The sequence below is a fragment of the Gopherus evgoodei genome, chromosome 6, assembly GCF_007399415.2.
Source record: "Gopherus evgoodei ecotype Sinaloan lineage chromosome 6, rGopEvg1_v1.p, whole genome shotgun sequence".
In the NCBI taxonomy this organism is placed as follows: Eukaryota; Metazoa; Chordata; order Testudines; family Testudinidae; genus Gopherus; species Gopherus evgoodei.
In genome coordinates, this window is record NC_044327.1 from 88,693,103 (window position 1) to 88,707,686 (window position 14,584).

Genomic DNA, 14,584 nt, shown 5'->3' on the forward strand with positions numbered 1-14,584 from the left:
AATATATTAAAATACCTAGATAGTGTTTGATTCTGTCTGCACTGTTTTAATTGTTATGGATGCCACTATTTTGAAACTAGATTCCACAACATGGTAGCTTTCTGTAGTGAGGACAATACTGTAAGTAAATTTTATTTAGTTTATTTACCTTTATCCCTCTGAAGTTCATCCTTGGAGACTGCATCTGCACAGGCATCAAAATATTTCTGTAAAGTATCAACCTGTCTACAGAGGATATCTCTGAAGGTTTCCATTTCAGCAAGCTTCTCACGCAAGCTGTGACCTTTCTGGAAATACAGAAAAAAGCCTCAAGCAACACTACCGTTTATAATAGAAAATAAAGTAATAAATATTCAAAATAAAAATAGCATAAGAGTTATATTTCAAGCACTCACTGCTACCTCTAGCTTGCTTGCTAGCACACATATATATACCTGCCCCTGGATATTTCCATTACATGCATCTGAGGAAGTGGGTATTCACCCACGAAAGCTCATGCTCCAAAACGTCTGTTAGTCTATAAGGTGCCACAGGATTCTTTGCTACTGCTACCTATAAATACTTAAGATAACATTCCATAAATGTTAAAATAATTAAAGCATTTTATAGCAACTAGTTATTGTGTCATAGGTGTTAGACCCAATGCACTTACAGTAGATTCTCAGAGTTACAAACTGACCAGTCAACCACATATCTCATTTGGAATCAGAAGTATGCAATCAGGCAGCAGCAGAGATGGAAAAAAAAGAACAAATACGGTATAGTACTGTTAAATGTAAACTATTAAAAAAATAAAAGGGAAAGCAGCATTTTTCTTCTGCATAGTAAAGTTTCCAAGCTGTATTAAGTTAACGGTCAGTTGTAAACTTTTGAAAGAACCAGCATAATGTTCTGTTCAGAGCCACAAACATTTCAGAGTTATGAACAACTTCCATTCCCACAGTATTTATAACTCTGAGGTTCTACTGTATTAGTTTACGCAGTCCATTTCCTTGTCTGTGGATATTCCTTATAGTATATTTTCTAATGTTTTGTTCATTTTACCTTGCACAGTCCCAAATGAAGAGACTATTGCCTCCTATACCTTGGGTAAACAGGTTCCTACTTTCAAATGCTGGACATTTTTATAGATCCGAGATATAGAATTCAGAAAATGAACAGAACTGAAAGATATTGAACTGTTTCAAAAGAATTAAAATGTTAGTTGAATTATAATACGCAATTGCCTTTTAGAGTTAGTGTTCCCGATATTCCACAATAAAGGCTGTTATGTGCACGAAATATAGACACTAGGCCAGTAGTTCTCAACAAGGTGTCTAGGACCCCCTGTGGGACCGCAAACATGTTTCAGGAGGTCTGTCAAGCATGCCCAGCGTTACACTTGCTAGGGCCCAGGGCAGAAAGCTGAAGCCCCGCCATGCAGGACTGCAGCTGAGGGCCCTGAGCCTCAACACCCAAGATTAAAGCCGAAGCCTGAACAACTTAGTTTCCCGGTGCCTCCTGTGGCACAGGTCCCCAGGCAATTGTCCTGCTTCCTAATCCTTAATGCTGGCCCTGGCTTTTATATGAAGAAAAACAGTTGTTATGGCACAGATAGGCTGTGGAGTTTTTACAGAACGTTAGGGGGAACCTCAAAAAGAAAACAATTGAGAATCCCTTCACTAGGTAGTTGAGGTTTCCTGGCTCCCACTCCAGGGCACTCTCCTCTAAGCTATAGGGCATCTTGTAGGACAATCTCTGGAAACAATGGAGGTGCCCTTCAGTGACAGCATAACTGCTAAATATGATGTGTTACTCTTGGCAAGCTTTAATAATGTTTAAACAAGTAAAATGTTAGTTACACTAGCAAACTTTCCAGGTATAACTGATATTGGAGTAATTGGTACATGTGAAGCAAAGTCTGGAGTACTTCAGATTTCTCACAGAAGGGTTCCAAAAGAGGTGAGACAAGAAAAAATTTCAATGAGTGGTTATTTTGGAATTCTTATTTTCTCTGTATTAACCATTTTTCATCAAGCCATCATGAACAACTCAAATGATCTTCAAAGTTTATATCTGTGTTCTGTTTATTGCCGCTTAGAAGACTTTAATAAAATAAGTGTTTAAGTCGTCTGTTAAACTGAAATCTCAGCTGCTACCAGCTCCTCCGTAACTTAATTAAATACTTGATCAAAAACACTGCTAGTTTCAGCATAAGAGCTCTTCACTCTATACAAGGCTGTCAAACAATTAAAAATAAATCACAATAAATCACAGTTTTAATCGCACTGTTAAACAATAAGAATGCCATTTATTTAAATATTTGTGGGGGTTTTCTACATTTTCAGATTTATTGATTTCAGTTATAACACAGAGTGCAAAGTGTACAGTGCTCACTTTGCAAATATGTATAATAAAAATAATATACTGTAAAAAGATAAAATAAAAGTATTTTTCAATTCACATAATTCAAGTACTGTAGTGCAATCTGTTTATTGTCAAAGTGCAACTTACAAATGCAGAATTAGGTTTTTTTTACATAACTGCACTCGATAAAACAATGTAATACTTTAGAGCCCACAAGTCCACTCGTTCCTATTTCTTGTTCAGCCCTGCGCTAAGACAAACAAGTTTGTTTGCATTTACAGGTGATAACGCTGCCAGCTTCTTATTTACAATTTCACCTGAAAGTGGGAACAGGTGTTCACATGGTACTGTTGTAGCCAGGATTGCGAAGTGTTTATGTGCCAAGTATGCTAAACATTCATATGCCTCATAATGCTTAGACCACTATTTCAGAGGACATGCTTCCATGCTGATGACACTAGTTACAAAAAAATGTTTTAATTAAATTTGTTACTGAATTCCTTGGGGCAGAATTGTATGTCTCCTGCTCCAAGGTTTTACCCACATTCTGCCATATATTTCATGTTATGGCAGTCACTGATAATGACTCAGCATGTGTTGTTCGATTTAACAACATTTTCATTGCAGATTTGATAAAATGAAAAGAAGGCACCAATATCAGATTTTTAAAGGTAGCTATAGCACTTGACCCAAGGCTTAAGAATCTGAAGTGCATTCAAAAATCTGAGAGGAATGAGGCGTGGAACATGCTGTCAGAAGTCTTAAGAGCAATACTCTGATGTGGAAACTACAGAAACCGAACCCCAGAAAAGAAAATCAATCTTCTGCTGGTGGCATCTGACTCAGATGAACATGCATCAGTCAGCACTGCTCTGGATCATTATCAGGCAGAACCCGTCAACAGCATAGAAGCATGCCCTCTGGAATGGTGGTCGAAGCATTAAAGGGCATACAAGCAAATGTAAATGCAAACATACTTGTTTGTCTTAGCGATTGGCTGAACAAGAAGTAGGACTGTGTAGACTTGGGGGCTCTAAAATTTTACATTGTTTTATTGTTGAGTACAGTTACGTAAAAAAATCTAATTCTACATGTGTAAGTTGCACTTTCACAATAAAGAGATTGCACTGAAGTACTTGTAAGAGGTGAAATGAAAGTACTATTTCTTTTATTTTTTACAGTGCAAATATCTGTAATAAAAATAATATAAACTGAGCACTGTTCACTTTGTGCTGTGAAATCAAAAAATATTTGAAAATGTAGAAAAACATCCAAAAAATAAATTATAAATTTCAGTTGGTATTCTGTTATTGTTTAACAGCGTGATTAAAAAACGGTGATCACCATTAATTTTTTTAATTAACTCAAGTAATTAACTCAAAACAAGTTAACTGCAATTAATTGACAGACCTACTCTATACGGACTAATTTCTAACCCTTTTCTTTCTGTGATACTCTTCCAATGTGTTGTGTCCTCATCAAAAACTATTGTCCAGCAAAGCTAAAATGGTAAACATTTATAATAGTAATATGCCTCTCTTCTTCATTTCTTTCCGATTCATTTAAGCCAAATATGTTCCTATCAAGGGAACAGCATTCCTCTTCAATAAGAGTCCTGCTGTTCAGTGTCAGGCCAGAAGAGACAAGTGAAGTGTTTCTACAGGTTTTGACTGCTTCCTATTGGAGAAAAATACCTGTTTTAAAACACTTACTGTATCATCCCTCTATTACCACATATTGAACTAAGCAACACTTACCTTCAAAATGATAAGTAATCAAAAGTATCTTTACTGATGTTGCATTTTATATTGCTAAAGATAAACAGAGTTAGAGTCATTCACATGTAAGTTCCTTTCCAGAGTGTCTCTTTTGTTCACAAATCACGTGTATAAAATGTCACTCACTAACCTTGAACGATGAGGTGGAAGTAGCAGAATATCCACTTGCTCCAGACACCAGAGACACCATGGAGCCATGGCGCCGTAAACTTGACTCTGATCCATAGCCAGATTCAGTCTAAAAAACAAGTGTAATAAGCCTTTTAATAATGAAGAAATCATGAAAGCAAATCAATGATATTTCCTCTAAAACTGGCCAAATAATTACTTACTGGGAAGTAGCATGAGATTAGTGACTCAAGCTATTTTTGAAATTGAAGCATTGCATAAGGCATGCAACTAGGATAACTGTTAAGGAAGGAATTTTTTGACGTCTAGTTTGACACCGTTTACCCAACATCAGGTTACACACCGATTGAGGAAAATTTACAGCTCACTCATGTTACATTATTCTCCAAAAGTGCTCAGTATTTCTGGGTACATAAAATATTTGTAAAAATTTGGAGGGGCTTCACAAATTCAGTAAGAGAAATGTACGAAATACAACACTGCTGTTCAATATCTGAACTGTGGTAAGCCAAATAATTTTGTCATCAGGAAAAAAGATTCATTGTTTTTTGGACATTTAAATTGTAACACAAGCATATTCATAATATTCCACAAGGAAACTACAGTAACGTATGATTATTTACAGGCGGTAACACACAGCTTCATACTGTGAAGAGGAAAGCAGCCTCAGAGTCAACCCTTCCAACAGTTTGAATACTGTCACTTCATTCTTGTGAAGGTATTATTTATCCCTGTAATTCTGGAGGAGTCAGTGGAAAAAAAGTAAAAGATTTGTCTGCAGATTTTTGTTAATGCCCAAAAATCTCACTCCGATTCAAGACCCCATTGTGCTAGGTGCTGTACACTACCCACACACCTGGGAAGATAACTCTTGCACTGAAGAATTACAATCTTATTTACGAGAGGAGATACATGATAAATAGGAAGCAAAAGGAAGGGAGGAAAAGGGTAATAGTAACAAGTTCACATGATTACATATCTTTAAATTCAGATGCACCAAGTCATGTAAAAGGCTAAAGTGATTTGTCTTGACCTATCATTATTTTACTGATTTCTCATACATGTAACTGCAGAAGCAGGTCTTGAAAAGGGAACTAATGTTAGACAATAGGCCTTAAGTACTAATTCAAGGGCAATGTTCCATACATAAGGAGTGGCATGAGAGTAAACAGTGAGATGGTTGTGTGAAGCAGACAGATAGATGATCAAAGACAATGTCTAATGTGACAAGAGAACCTCGAAACAAGTAGATAGAGACAGCATTGAAAAGGACCTTGGAGATGAAGGCAAGAAGCTTGAATTTGCGGTGATGGAAAATGAACAGACTCTAGAAATGTTGGTGGAAATCTCTGCCATCTTGCAGTTTTCTTATAATTATATACTGTATACCACTGTATGGAATGAAATCAGAGAAGAAAAATGTCATTTCAGTTGAGAGATCCCCTCCTCCCACCTCAGACTTTAAAATCAGAAGGGACCATTGTGATCATCTAGTCTGACCTCCTGCACATTGCAGGCCACAGAACTTCACCCACCCATTCCTGTAATAGACCCTTAATCTCTGACTGAGTTACTGAAGTCTTCAAATCATGGTTTAAAGACTTCAAGTTATAGAAAATTCACCATTTACACTAGTTTAAACCTGACAATGACTCGTGACTCATGATGCAGAAGAAGGTGAAAAAAACCCTTCCTTATTCCAAATATGGAGATCAGTTAGACCCTGAGCATGTCAAGTAAGACCCACCAGCCAGACACCTGGGAAAGAATTCTCTGTAGTAACTCAGTGCTCTCTCCATTCAGTGGCCTGTCTCCAGCCATTGGGGATTTTAGCTACTGCCATTCCCCACTCTGAGCCACATACCATTCTAGACTGTCCCATCATACTACCCACTCTATAAATTTATCAAGCTTAGTCTTGAAACCAGTTAGGTTTTCTCCCCCTTCCACTGCTCCCCTTGGAAGGCTGTTCCAGAACTTCCCTTCTCTGATGGTTAGAAAAATCTCATCTAATTTCAAGCCTAAACTTGTTGGACAGTTTATAATCATGTGTTCTTGTGCCCACATTGGGGTTTAAACAACTCCTCTCTCTCCCTGGTATTTTACCTCTGCTGTATTTTAGAAAGAAATCATATCTCCCTTCAGTCTTCTTTTGGTTAGGCTAAACAAGCCAAGCTCTTTGAGCCTCTGCTCATGATGCAGATTTTTCCATTCTTCGGATCATTCTAGTAGCTCTTCTCTGCACCTATTCCAATTTGAATTCATCTTTTTTAAACATGGGAGACCAGAATTGCACACAGTATTCCAGATGAGGTCTCACCAGTACCTTGTACAATGGCACTAACACTTCCCTGTGTCTACTGGAAATACCTCGGCTGATGCATCCTAGGACTGCATTAGCCTTTTACACAGCTGTATCGCATTGAGGGCTCAGTCAACTTGTGATCAACCAATACACAAAGCTCTGTGTTCTTCTCTGTTACTTCCAACTGATAAGCCCCCAGATTATAGCAAAAATTCTTGTTGTTACCAGGCTTCTTGCACTGATACACACACATTTTGTTTCTGCTTGGTTTCATCAGATTCCTCAATCATTTTATCCCCAGTATCACCTTTCTGACGATTACTTTCAGTGGCATTAGCAGTATCTTTCCTTCTGTTGTCCATCTCTCTACCCTCGGTTGTTCCTTTCTCAATTGCTGTATCCTTTAACCTGGTTTTCCTTCCACTCAATATCAGAATCAGGCTGAAAATTACATGAGCCTCTCCCAACATTCTCCCCAAAATTCCTAGTTTAAAGCTCTTTTAATCAGCTGTGCCAGCTTCCACCCCAGAAACCTATTACCCTCACTACTCAGGCGCAACTCATAAAAACAGACCTCTGTCCATGAATGCCTCCTAGTGGTCAGACATCCCATTACCTGAGCCATCTGTTGAGCATCATAATCTTGTCTTGCTTTCATTCTCCTCCTCTAGGGACAGGTAGGATTCCACTGAATACGACCTGGGCCTCCATTTCTTTAAGCATCTTCCCCAGCTTCGCATAGTGTTCTTTGATAGCCCCCATTAAGAATCTAGAAGTATAATTTGTTCCCACATGAAGGACAAACTCTATTCTTTCCCGCTCCCACTAGGATCTGTGTCAGTCTCAGGTTCACATCCCATAGCTCAGCTCAAGCAGACAACACACCCTTCTGTTCTGTTCTGTGGATCAACACTGGTGAAGAGGCCTGTCTGTTCTTCTTAGTAGGGAATCCACACTTATCTAGACCTGCCTTTTCCTGACATGGGTGCAATTCTCTGGCCTTCCCATTTCTGTTCTGTCTGTCTCCAGTCGTCTTTTCTTCTGTTCTCCCTTGCAATCTGTGAGTCACCCTCTATCCTTCCGGGGCTCCAAACTCTGGCTATCCTCATTGCAAGAGACTTGCCATTCTCTTCTCTTCTTCCTTGCTCTTCCATCTTGGAAGAAGGGAGAGGAAAAGCCATGTGTCTCCCTGGGCCACTGTCTTCATCCAGAAGTCTATTCTCACAACACTGCTGTCCAGCATGTACCTGCAAGTCTAGAGTTTTTCCTTCAGCTGCCTCTTTCCTTTCCTCCATCACTCGATCGAATCCCCTTCTAAAACTTAACCATTGTTTCTAGCTGCATCTCCAAACACTGGATCTTCTCTTCCAACAGATCTATCAGGCAGCACTTCATAGAAATGAAGCACCTTTCAGGTACTCTCTCCGGAATAATATACTTCCCACTATTTTCACATCCAGTCATCTTCATTCCCTCTTCCATTCTTTGCATCTCTGTAGCGGTCATAGCCTCCCCTTCTAAACTCCTGTCAAGAAGAACATCACACACATGCACACTCTCCCTCAAACAGTTCTTACAACTCCACCCTCACCCAACCCGTATTCATCTCGGTTTGATGGCTTCTGTGCTAGTGCTGCTCCTGTGCGGCTGGTTGGCTCTCTTTATAAGCCTGGTGCTTAAGGAAGCCCCACCCCATAATCAAGCTTCAAATGTGATCAAAGGCTCCTTCCGTCACAATGCACTGCCCCCTACCAGACTCTGCTTGCTGATTTGATTTCTGTTTCCAGCCAAACACACACACACACACACACACACTGCCCCTAAGGAACAAGGGCTTGCCCCTCTTCTCTTCCAACAGATCTCCACTCAAACTCCCTTGTTTGCTGGCTCTTGTGCCGCTGCTCCTCAGAGTAGGAGCATCTTCATGAAATTTTGCTTTTAAAATTTCACCTAAAATGCTGTAAACCTAAACAACATAGCATTGTTCTATTGCAGACTAGCTTCACTGCCCAGGCAAATTATATATAAAGTAAATTAATTATATTTATTTATCTTCATCTCTAGAATTAGACAATTACTAACAAAAAGTGTTTTTTAAATGATTTTATCATAAGGTCATTTTGAAAATGGTCACTCATTTTGTTTCTTTTTATCTGGCAGTAAATTCTGTAAGGATCCGATTTCAAAACTGAGCTATCTTTAAATGCTACTAGTAAACAAGGTGCTGAAAACATATATCCACTTTGAACTACTGAAATTTAGTTTAAAAAGGGACAGCTGGTTTCAAATTTTGTTTTAGAATCCAATGACACACACAGACAAAATATGCCTATTCAAAAATTGGATCCAAATAATTTATAGATGAATGAAGCACAAGTGTAAGGAGAGTTTCAGCTTTGCTTCCGAAGTCCATGTTTTTGAAGATTCAACCAAAGTTACTACATATTTGAGTATTATTTTGTTGCTTAATCTAATATATGTTTAAAGATGGTAACATCACTGAATAATAAACACAATTCAATTAAAGTCATTCAATAAGTCTTAATTTGCTTTGATAGAAAGCAAAACATTTTGACAGGGAATTTAGTGCCATATTTCTGACTTCCCCTATTCTTTTCTGTTCAAGTTACCATTATGTTTTAGAGCCAGTTTAATTAAATCTGCAGAATAAAAGCTCACGATGAAAAAACTCCTTTATCCACAAACACAAAAATATTTTAATTTAGGAAGAAATGCAAAAAAGATACCTTTATAGCAGTGTACACTGTCAAATCAATCAGCTGTGCTTGTACTGTACTCCATTACAACAGTTTTCCAGACTTCAAAATGGTATACAAGCAAGTGACCTAGTAACTCATAAATCTAACGAAAAGCTGCTACATAAAAAGCAAACATCTAATTTTACCTATATTTACAATCAATAAGGAGAAAGCTCAGCAGACTAAGCTGCACACAACTAAAAATATGAATCATGGAAGTGTGTACATTTACAGATGGCATTGACATAATTATCTTGCATTAGAATTATGTTTTAGTAACTATTGTAGGGAAAAAATAAAACTAGGGCAAAGAAACTTGGCTAAAAGGAGAAAGGCAAAAACCAAGTACTGCTTTTTAACTGGCGCACACGCAATCCTGCAGCAAGTTACAAGTACACACAAGAAACTAGAACAGAACAAAAAATAATGAAAGCATGCATCATGCAAAGCCCCACCATTCCACTACTGAAACATCTAAACAAGCACAGATCACTGCTGCACTTATGTCTTGCCAAGCAGATCATTATTAGCTATTCACTGATGATACTCAATTGTACTGAGCTGAAGAATGTCAATACAAGACAGATAATTCTTAATTTTCCAGGATGAAAACTGAACAAGCAGCCGCAGTCCGCATGATGATAAGTTAACAGTCACTGCTCAAAAATCAAAAAACTGCATGGAAGTTTATCATCAATCAATATGCAGCATTAAACGCTAAAGTCAAATTACAATGCTGAAAATCCAGACACAATTTCATTAGAGTTCCATGTATATACAGCCTCACAGTTGCACTCAAAATTGACATTGTTAGTATACTGCGATATCTCCTCCCATTTTCTATATCTCTGCATGGAATCCATTATCCCTTTCAGAATGCTTTTTCATAATGATAGATACGAAATGAGAATAAGCACATCATCAAAAATCTCATGTGACTCTTCTTTGCTTGTCTAGGATTGGCGACAGCAGCAAAACAGACCAGGAAAGCAGCTTTCAGTAGTACAGCAGTAAATGTATTCAGATAATCATATTGCGGACCTTCATCACAGCACAATGATTTGTCAGTTAAGCATCTACTAAAGTGGGTCAATAATAGTCCAGATTAAAGCATGCACTTATGGTTAACGCCTCTACTTAAACAAAGCATGCTCTTTCTTTCCTGGGTTTCCTCAATTGCTTTTGACAGTGTCTTGGCAGACTTGTTTAACTATAGTTGCTTGCCCACCAAAGGAGATATTTTTACTAGGCTACATTATAAATTATCTATTACTATACATAACAAAACAACAAGCAGGAGGCAACTCCTCACCTCCGAATATAACCCCAGGAGTTGTCAAAACAGAAACTGAGGAGGATACTGTGATCCGTCTTTAAAATGTTTTTTATGTAAAATACTACTGTTGTTGACTTCAGACTAAAAAATGATCAAGAAAAAACAGCAAAAAGGCAAAAAACAAAATCTGGGGTGAAGGGAGATGTGGTAAAGAATGAACAAAAAAAGCAAAGAAAATAGTAAAATGGGGAAGAGCAAACAAAAACAACAATAAAAGGGAAATAGATGGAAGGAAGGTAGGAAAGACTGTTGATGGAGGTGAGTAGGAAGAGGTGTGTGTGTGAATTCCTGTGGTCCAGCGCTTTTTCTGAAACACTGAAAAGGATTCCAGGTATGCTTGCAAACACAAGGGAGAGAAAAGGTCAAATCTTCTTTTAAATACAGGAGATCCAAAGGCTTGATGCCAGATATTACAGCTGAGAGAAATGTGTGCCAAGAGATGGAGGAGCAACTGAGCAATTTGGAAAAACCTATAGGGAAAAAAAAAGGAAAGAAAGAAAGAAAGAAAGAACAGAAAACAATAAGGTGCAAAATAAGAAATGGGAATATCCATTTACTGGGGGGGGGGAAGTTGTGAGGGACCTGGTAGCCCTAAAATGAGTGGACAGTATGCACAGAGGAAAGACTCGATTGATGGAATGGGACAATCAATAAAGGGATGGGACAGTGGATAAGTGTAATAGAGACCAAGAGAAGAATAGTGCATGCTTTAAGGATTTCAACAGTGTCAAGTTACAGAACCAGTGGGGGCTGTTTTTTATTTTAATAACATTATTTTAAATTATTTGGAACCATAAGGTTATGGAATAGCTAACCTATGCAAATGTGTTTTACCATTAACTTTAAGCTCCCTCCCAATCTTTATTACATTTACTTGCTTTGCACTGAATACAAAAAGTTATTAGTTTCCTCACAGACTTTTCTCTGATGCTCTCATCACAATATCCAAGTGTTTTAAGAAGTTAATGAATCTTCACACCACCAATGTGAGGGAGGGAGGTATCCCTGTTTTCCAGATGGGGGAAAACAGAGACAGAGAGATTAAGGCCATAATTATCAACATATCCAGTAATTTTGAGTTTCTAACTTGATACACCTAGGGTACAATTTTCCAGAATACCTAGCATTTTTATACTACTTTAAATGTTCAAAGCATGACTCCAGTATAACATGGTTTCACTTATAAAATGGTAAGACTTTTTGGCTCCCGAGGACAGTGTTCTATCAAGGTAAGAGGTGTATAACGAAATCTGAAAAAACCTACTTTTAGTAACTGTTGTCCTTTGAGATGTGTTGCTCATGTACATTCCATTCTAGGTATGCATGCGCCCACATGCACCTCTGTCAAAAAAATTTTCGTTAGTGGTATCTGTAAGGCCAGCTGTGGCACCCTCCAGAGTGCTGCACTCATGTGCCGGTATATGAGGCACTTCCGGCCCTACACCCTCAGTTCCTTCTTGCTGGCAACTCCAACAGAGGAGTAGGAGGGCGGGTAATGGAATGGATATGAGCAACACATCTCGAAGAACTATTATGAAAGGTAGGTAACTGTTTTTCTTCTTTGAGTACTTGCTCATGTTGATTCCATTCTAGGTGACTCACAAGTGAAGCATCCTTGGAGGTGGGGTTTGGAGGTCATAGTCGTGTGGCTTGCAATATTGTTCTACTGAAACCAGCATCGTCCTGTGCTTGCTGGGTGATTGCGTAATGGGACAGAAACATATGGATGGACAACCAGGTAGTGGCGCTGCAGATATCCTGAATCAGCATGTGGGCTAGGAAGGCAGCTGACAAGGTGGTTACAATCACGGGTGGCGGCATTTTTGCCTGTTCATAGCAAAACCAGATATAGGCAGTGATCCACAACAAAATTCTCTGCACAGACACAGAAAGGGCCTTCATTCTGTCTACCACCGTGATGAAGAGGTGCGCTGGCTTATGGCTTGGTCCTTTCGATATAAAAGGCTAGCGTGGCAATCTGCAGGTGAGTGCAGATCTCATCAGCAGAGGTGACCATGATGGAATCCCAGAATCGCAAAAGAGCTCCAGCATGGATCAAATGGGAGGTACAGGGATCTGATAGCTGTATGAGGAGAGGAATCAGTGTTATCAGAACTCAGTTCCAAAAGATGAAATGCCCAAATATTTGAAAAAAATTCCAAGGGCATGAAGGACAGAGGCTATAAACAGGGACACACAGCAGTGTCGAGGGAGGGTCGACTGACGACATGGCTTACAAGGAATTAAAATCAATAAAGGGGGTGGGTTTGCATCAAGGAGAAACACACACAACTGTCACACAGAATGGCCCCCTCAAGGACTGAACTCAAAATCCTGGTTTTAGCAGGCCAATGCTCAAAATAATGAGCTATCACTCCCCCCCCACCATTCCAGGCAAGACCGAATCTCCATTACACTTTTCAAGGTACCCCTGACAGACCTCACCAAAATGATTGTTAGCCGCTGATTTCACGGAGTGGGGGGCGGGGGGGAAAAGCAAATGAATACAAAACAAATCTGGTCTCTTTCTTGTTTTGATCCACTCCATCTCTCTTATACATCTTAGGCTGGCAGCAGACGGTGCAATATGATGGCTAGCCATTGTCGTCTCCTGGCTGCTCACCAGAAGACGGTGCAGGACTGAATCTCCAGGAGACAAAACTTAAAAAGAGAATGACCTAGAGTCACTCCCATTTATGTCCAGGCACCATGACAGACCTCACCAAGGTCTGCCAGGAGCACCCGTATCTGCCCAGGAGCTCCTGACCGACCTCACCGAGGTCGGCTAAAGGAGCACCCAGGAGACAATGACGACAGCTACTAATCATAATGCACCGTCTGCTGCCAAAAGGCAATGAGCTGCTGCTGTGTAGCAATGCAGTACCACGTCTGCCAGCACCCAGGAGACATACGATGACGGTGAGCTGAGCGGGCTCCATGCTTGCTGTAGCATGGCATCTGCACGGGAAACCCCGGAAAAAAGGTTCAAAAGGATTGTCTGCTGTTGCTTTCATGGAGGGAGGGAGGGTACCCAGAACCACCCGTGACAATGTTTTTGACCCATCAGGTATTGGGATCTCAGCCCAGAATTCCAGTGGGCAGCGGAAACTGCGAGAACTGTGAGATTGCTACCACAGTGCAATGCTTCGGAAGTCGACGCTAGCCTCGGTATTGTGGACGCACTCCGACAAGTTAATGGTCTTAATAGCCTTAAGTAGGGACATACAATCGACTGTATAAAATGGATTTTTAAAAATCTGACTTCTATAAATTTGACCTAATTTCGTAGTGTAGACATACCGGAAGCTTTGCTTATGGTTAAAGACAGTAAATGGGAAAAGCTATTTCTGACTAACAAGAATATATTCTGCATATTGAACATAAACGTTAATGTTAACGTTAACTGTTTTGACTGTGGTCTTTGGATAACTTGAGGGTCCATGGATAGAGTTGGGAAGTTTTTTTTTTGTTTGCAGTTGATAAGCCATATTAAAAACTGAACATACATTAAATATCTGTGACACATGGCCAGAAAGAGTTAAGCAGCTCGCAGGCTAAATGACCCAGATTCAATTGTTAGAGAGAGTTAGAAAAGAATATAAATGTTAGGTAGGATAGAACTTTGCAATTCAAACCTGTCGTGTTAGAGAATTAGAGGTGTACTAATTGTATGTGTTTATTTATATCTTGTTAGATGTTAGCCAGGTAAACAAACAGTTCCTGTCCATTACTATAGCTATTGATTCAGAAATCAAAAGGAAATCTTAACATTTAGAGGGCATGTGAGTGAAATAATATTGTATATATGTCTCTTTAGAGTCTGTGGTAAACTGAATATGAACTGCTTAATGGATAAATTACCTTATGTTAATCCATACAGTTAATTACTGGTGATGTTTGGGAAACAGAAGGTTACATCAAAGGCCTATTG

General features: G+C 39.2%; 1 protein-coding gene across 3 annotated transcripts in view; it reads right to left on the reverse strand.

Moving 5' to 3' along the window:
• Window positions 1–14,584, reverse strand: part of CERT1 (ceramide transporter 1) — a 141,953-nt gene that overhangs the window by 53,594 nt on the left and 73,775 nt on the right. For all 3 annotated transcript variants that reach the window (XM_030566401.1, XM_030566399.1, XM_030566400.1), the window contains 2 exons: window positions 4,255–4,362; window positions 149–287 (listed from right to left, as the gene is read on the reverse strand). In XM_030566401.1, the coding sequence (XP_030422261.1) occupies window positions 149–287; window positions 4,255–4,362 (247 nt within the window). The remainder of the gene's footprint in view (window positions 1–148; window positions 288–4,254; window positions 4,363–14,584) is intronic.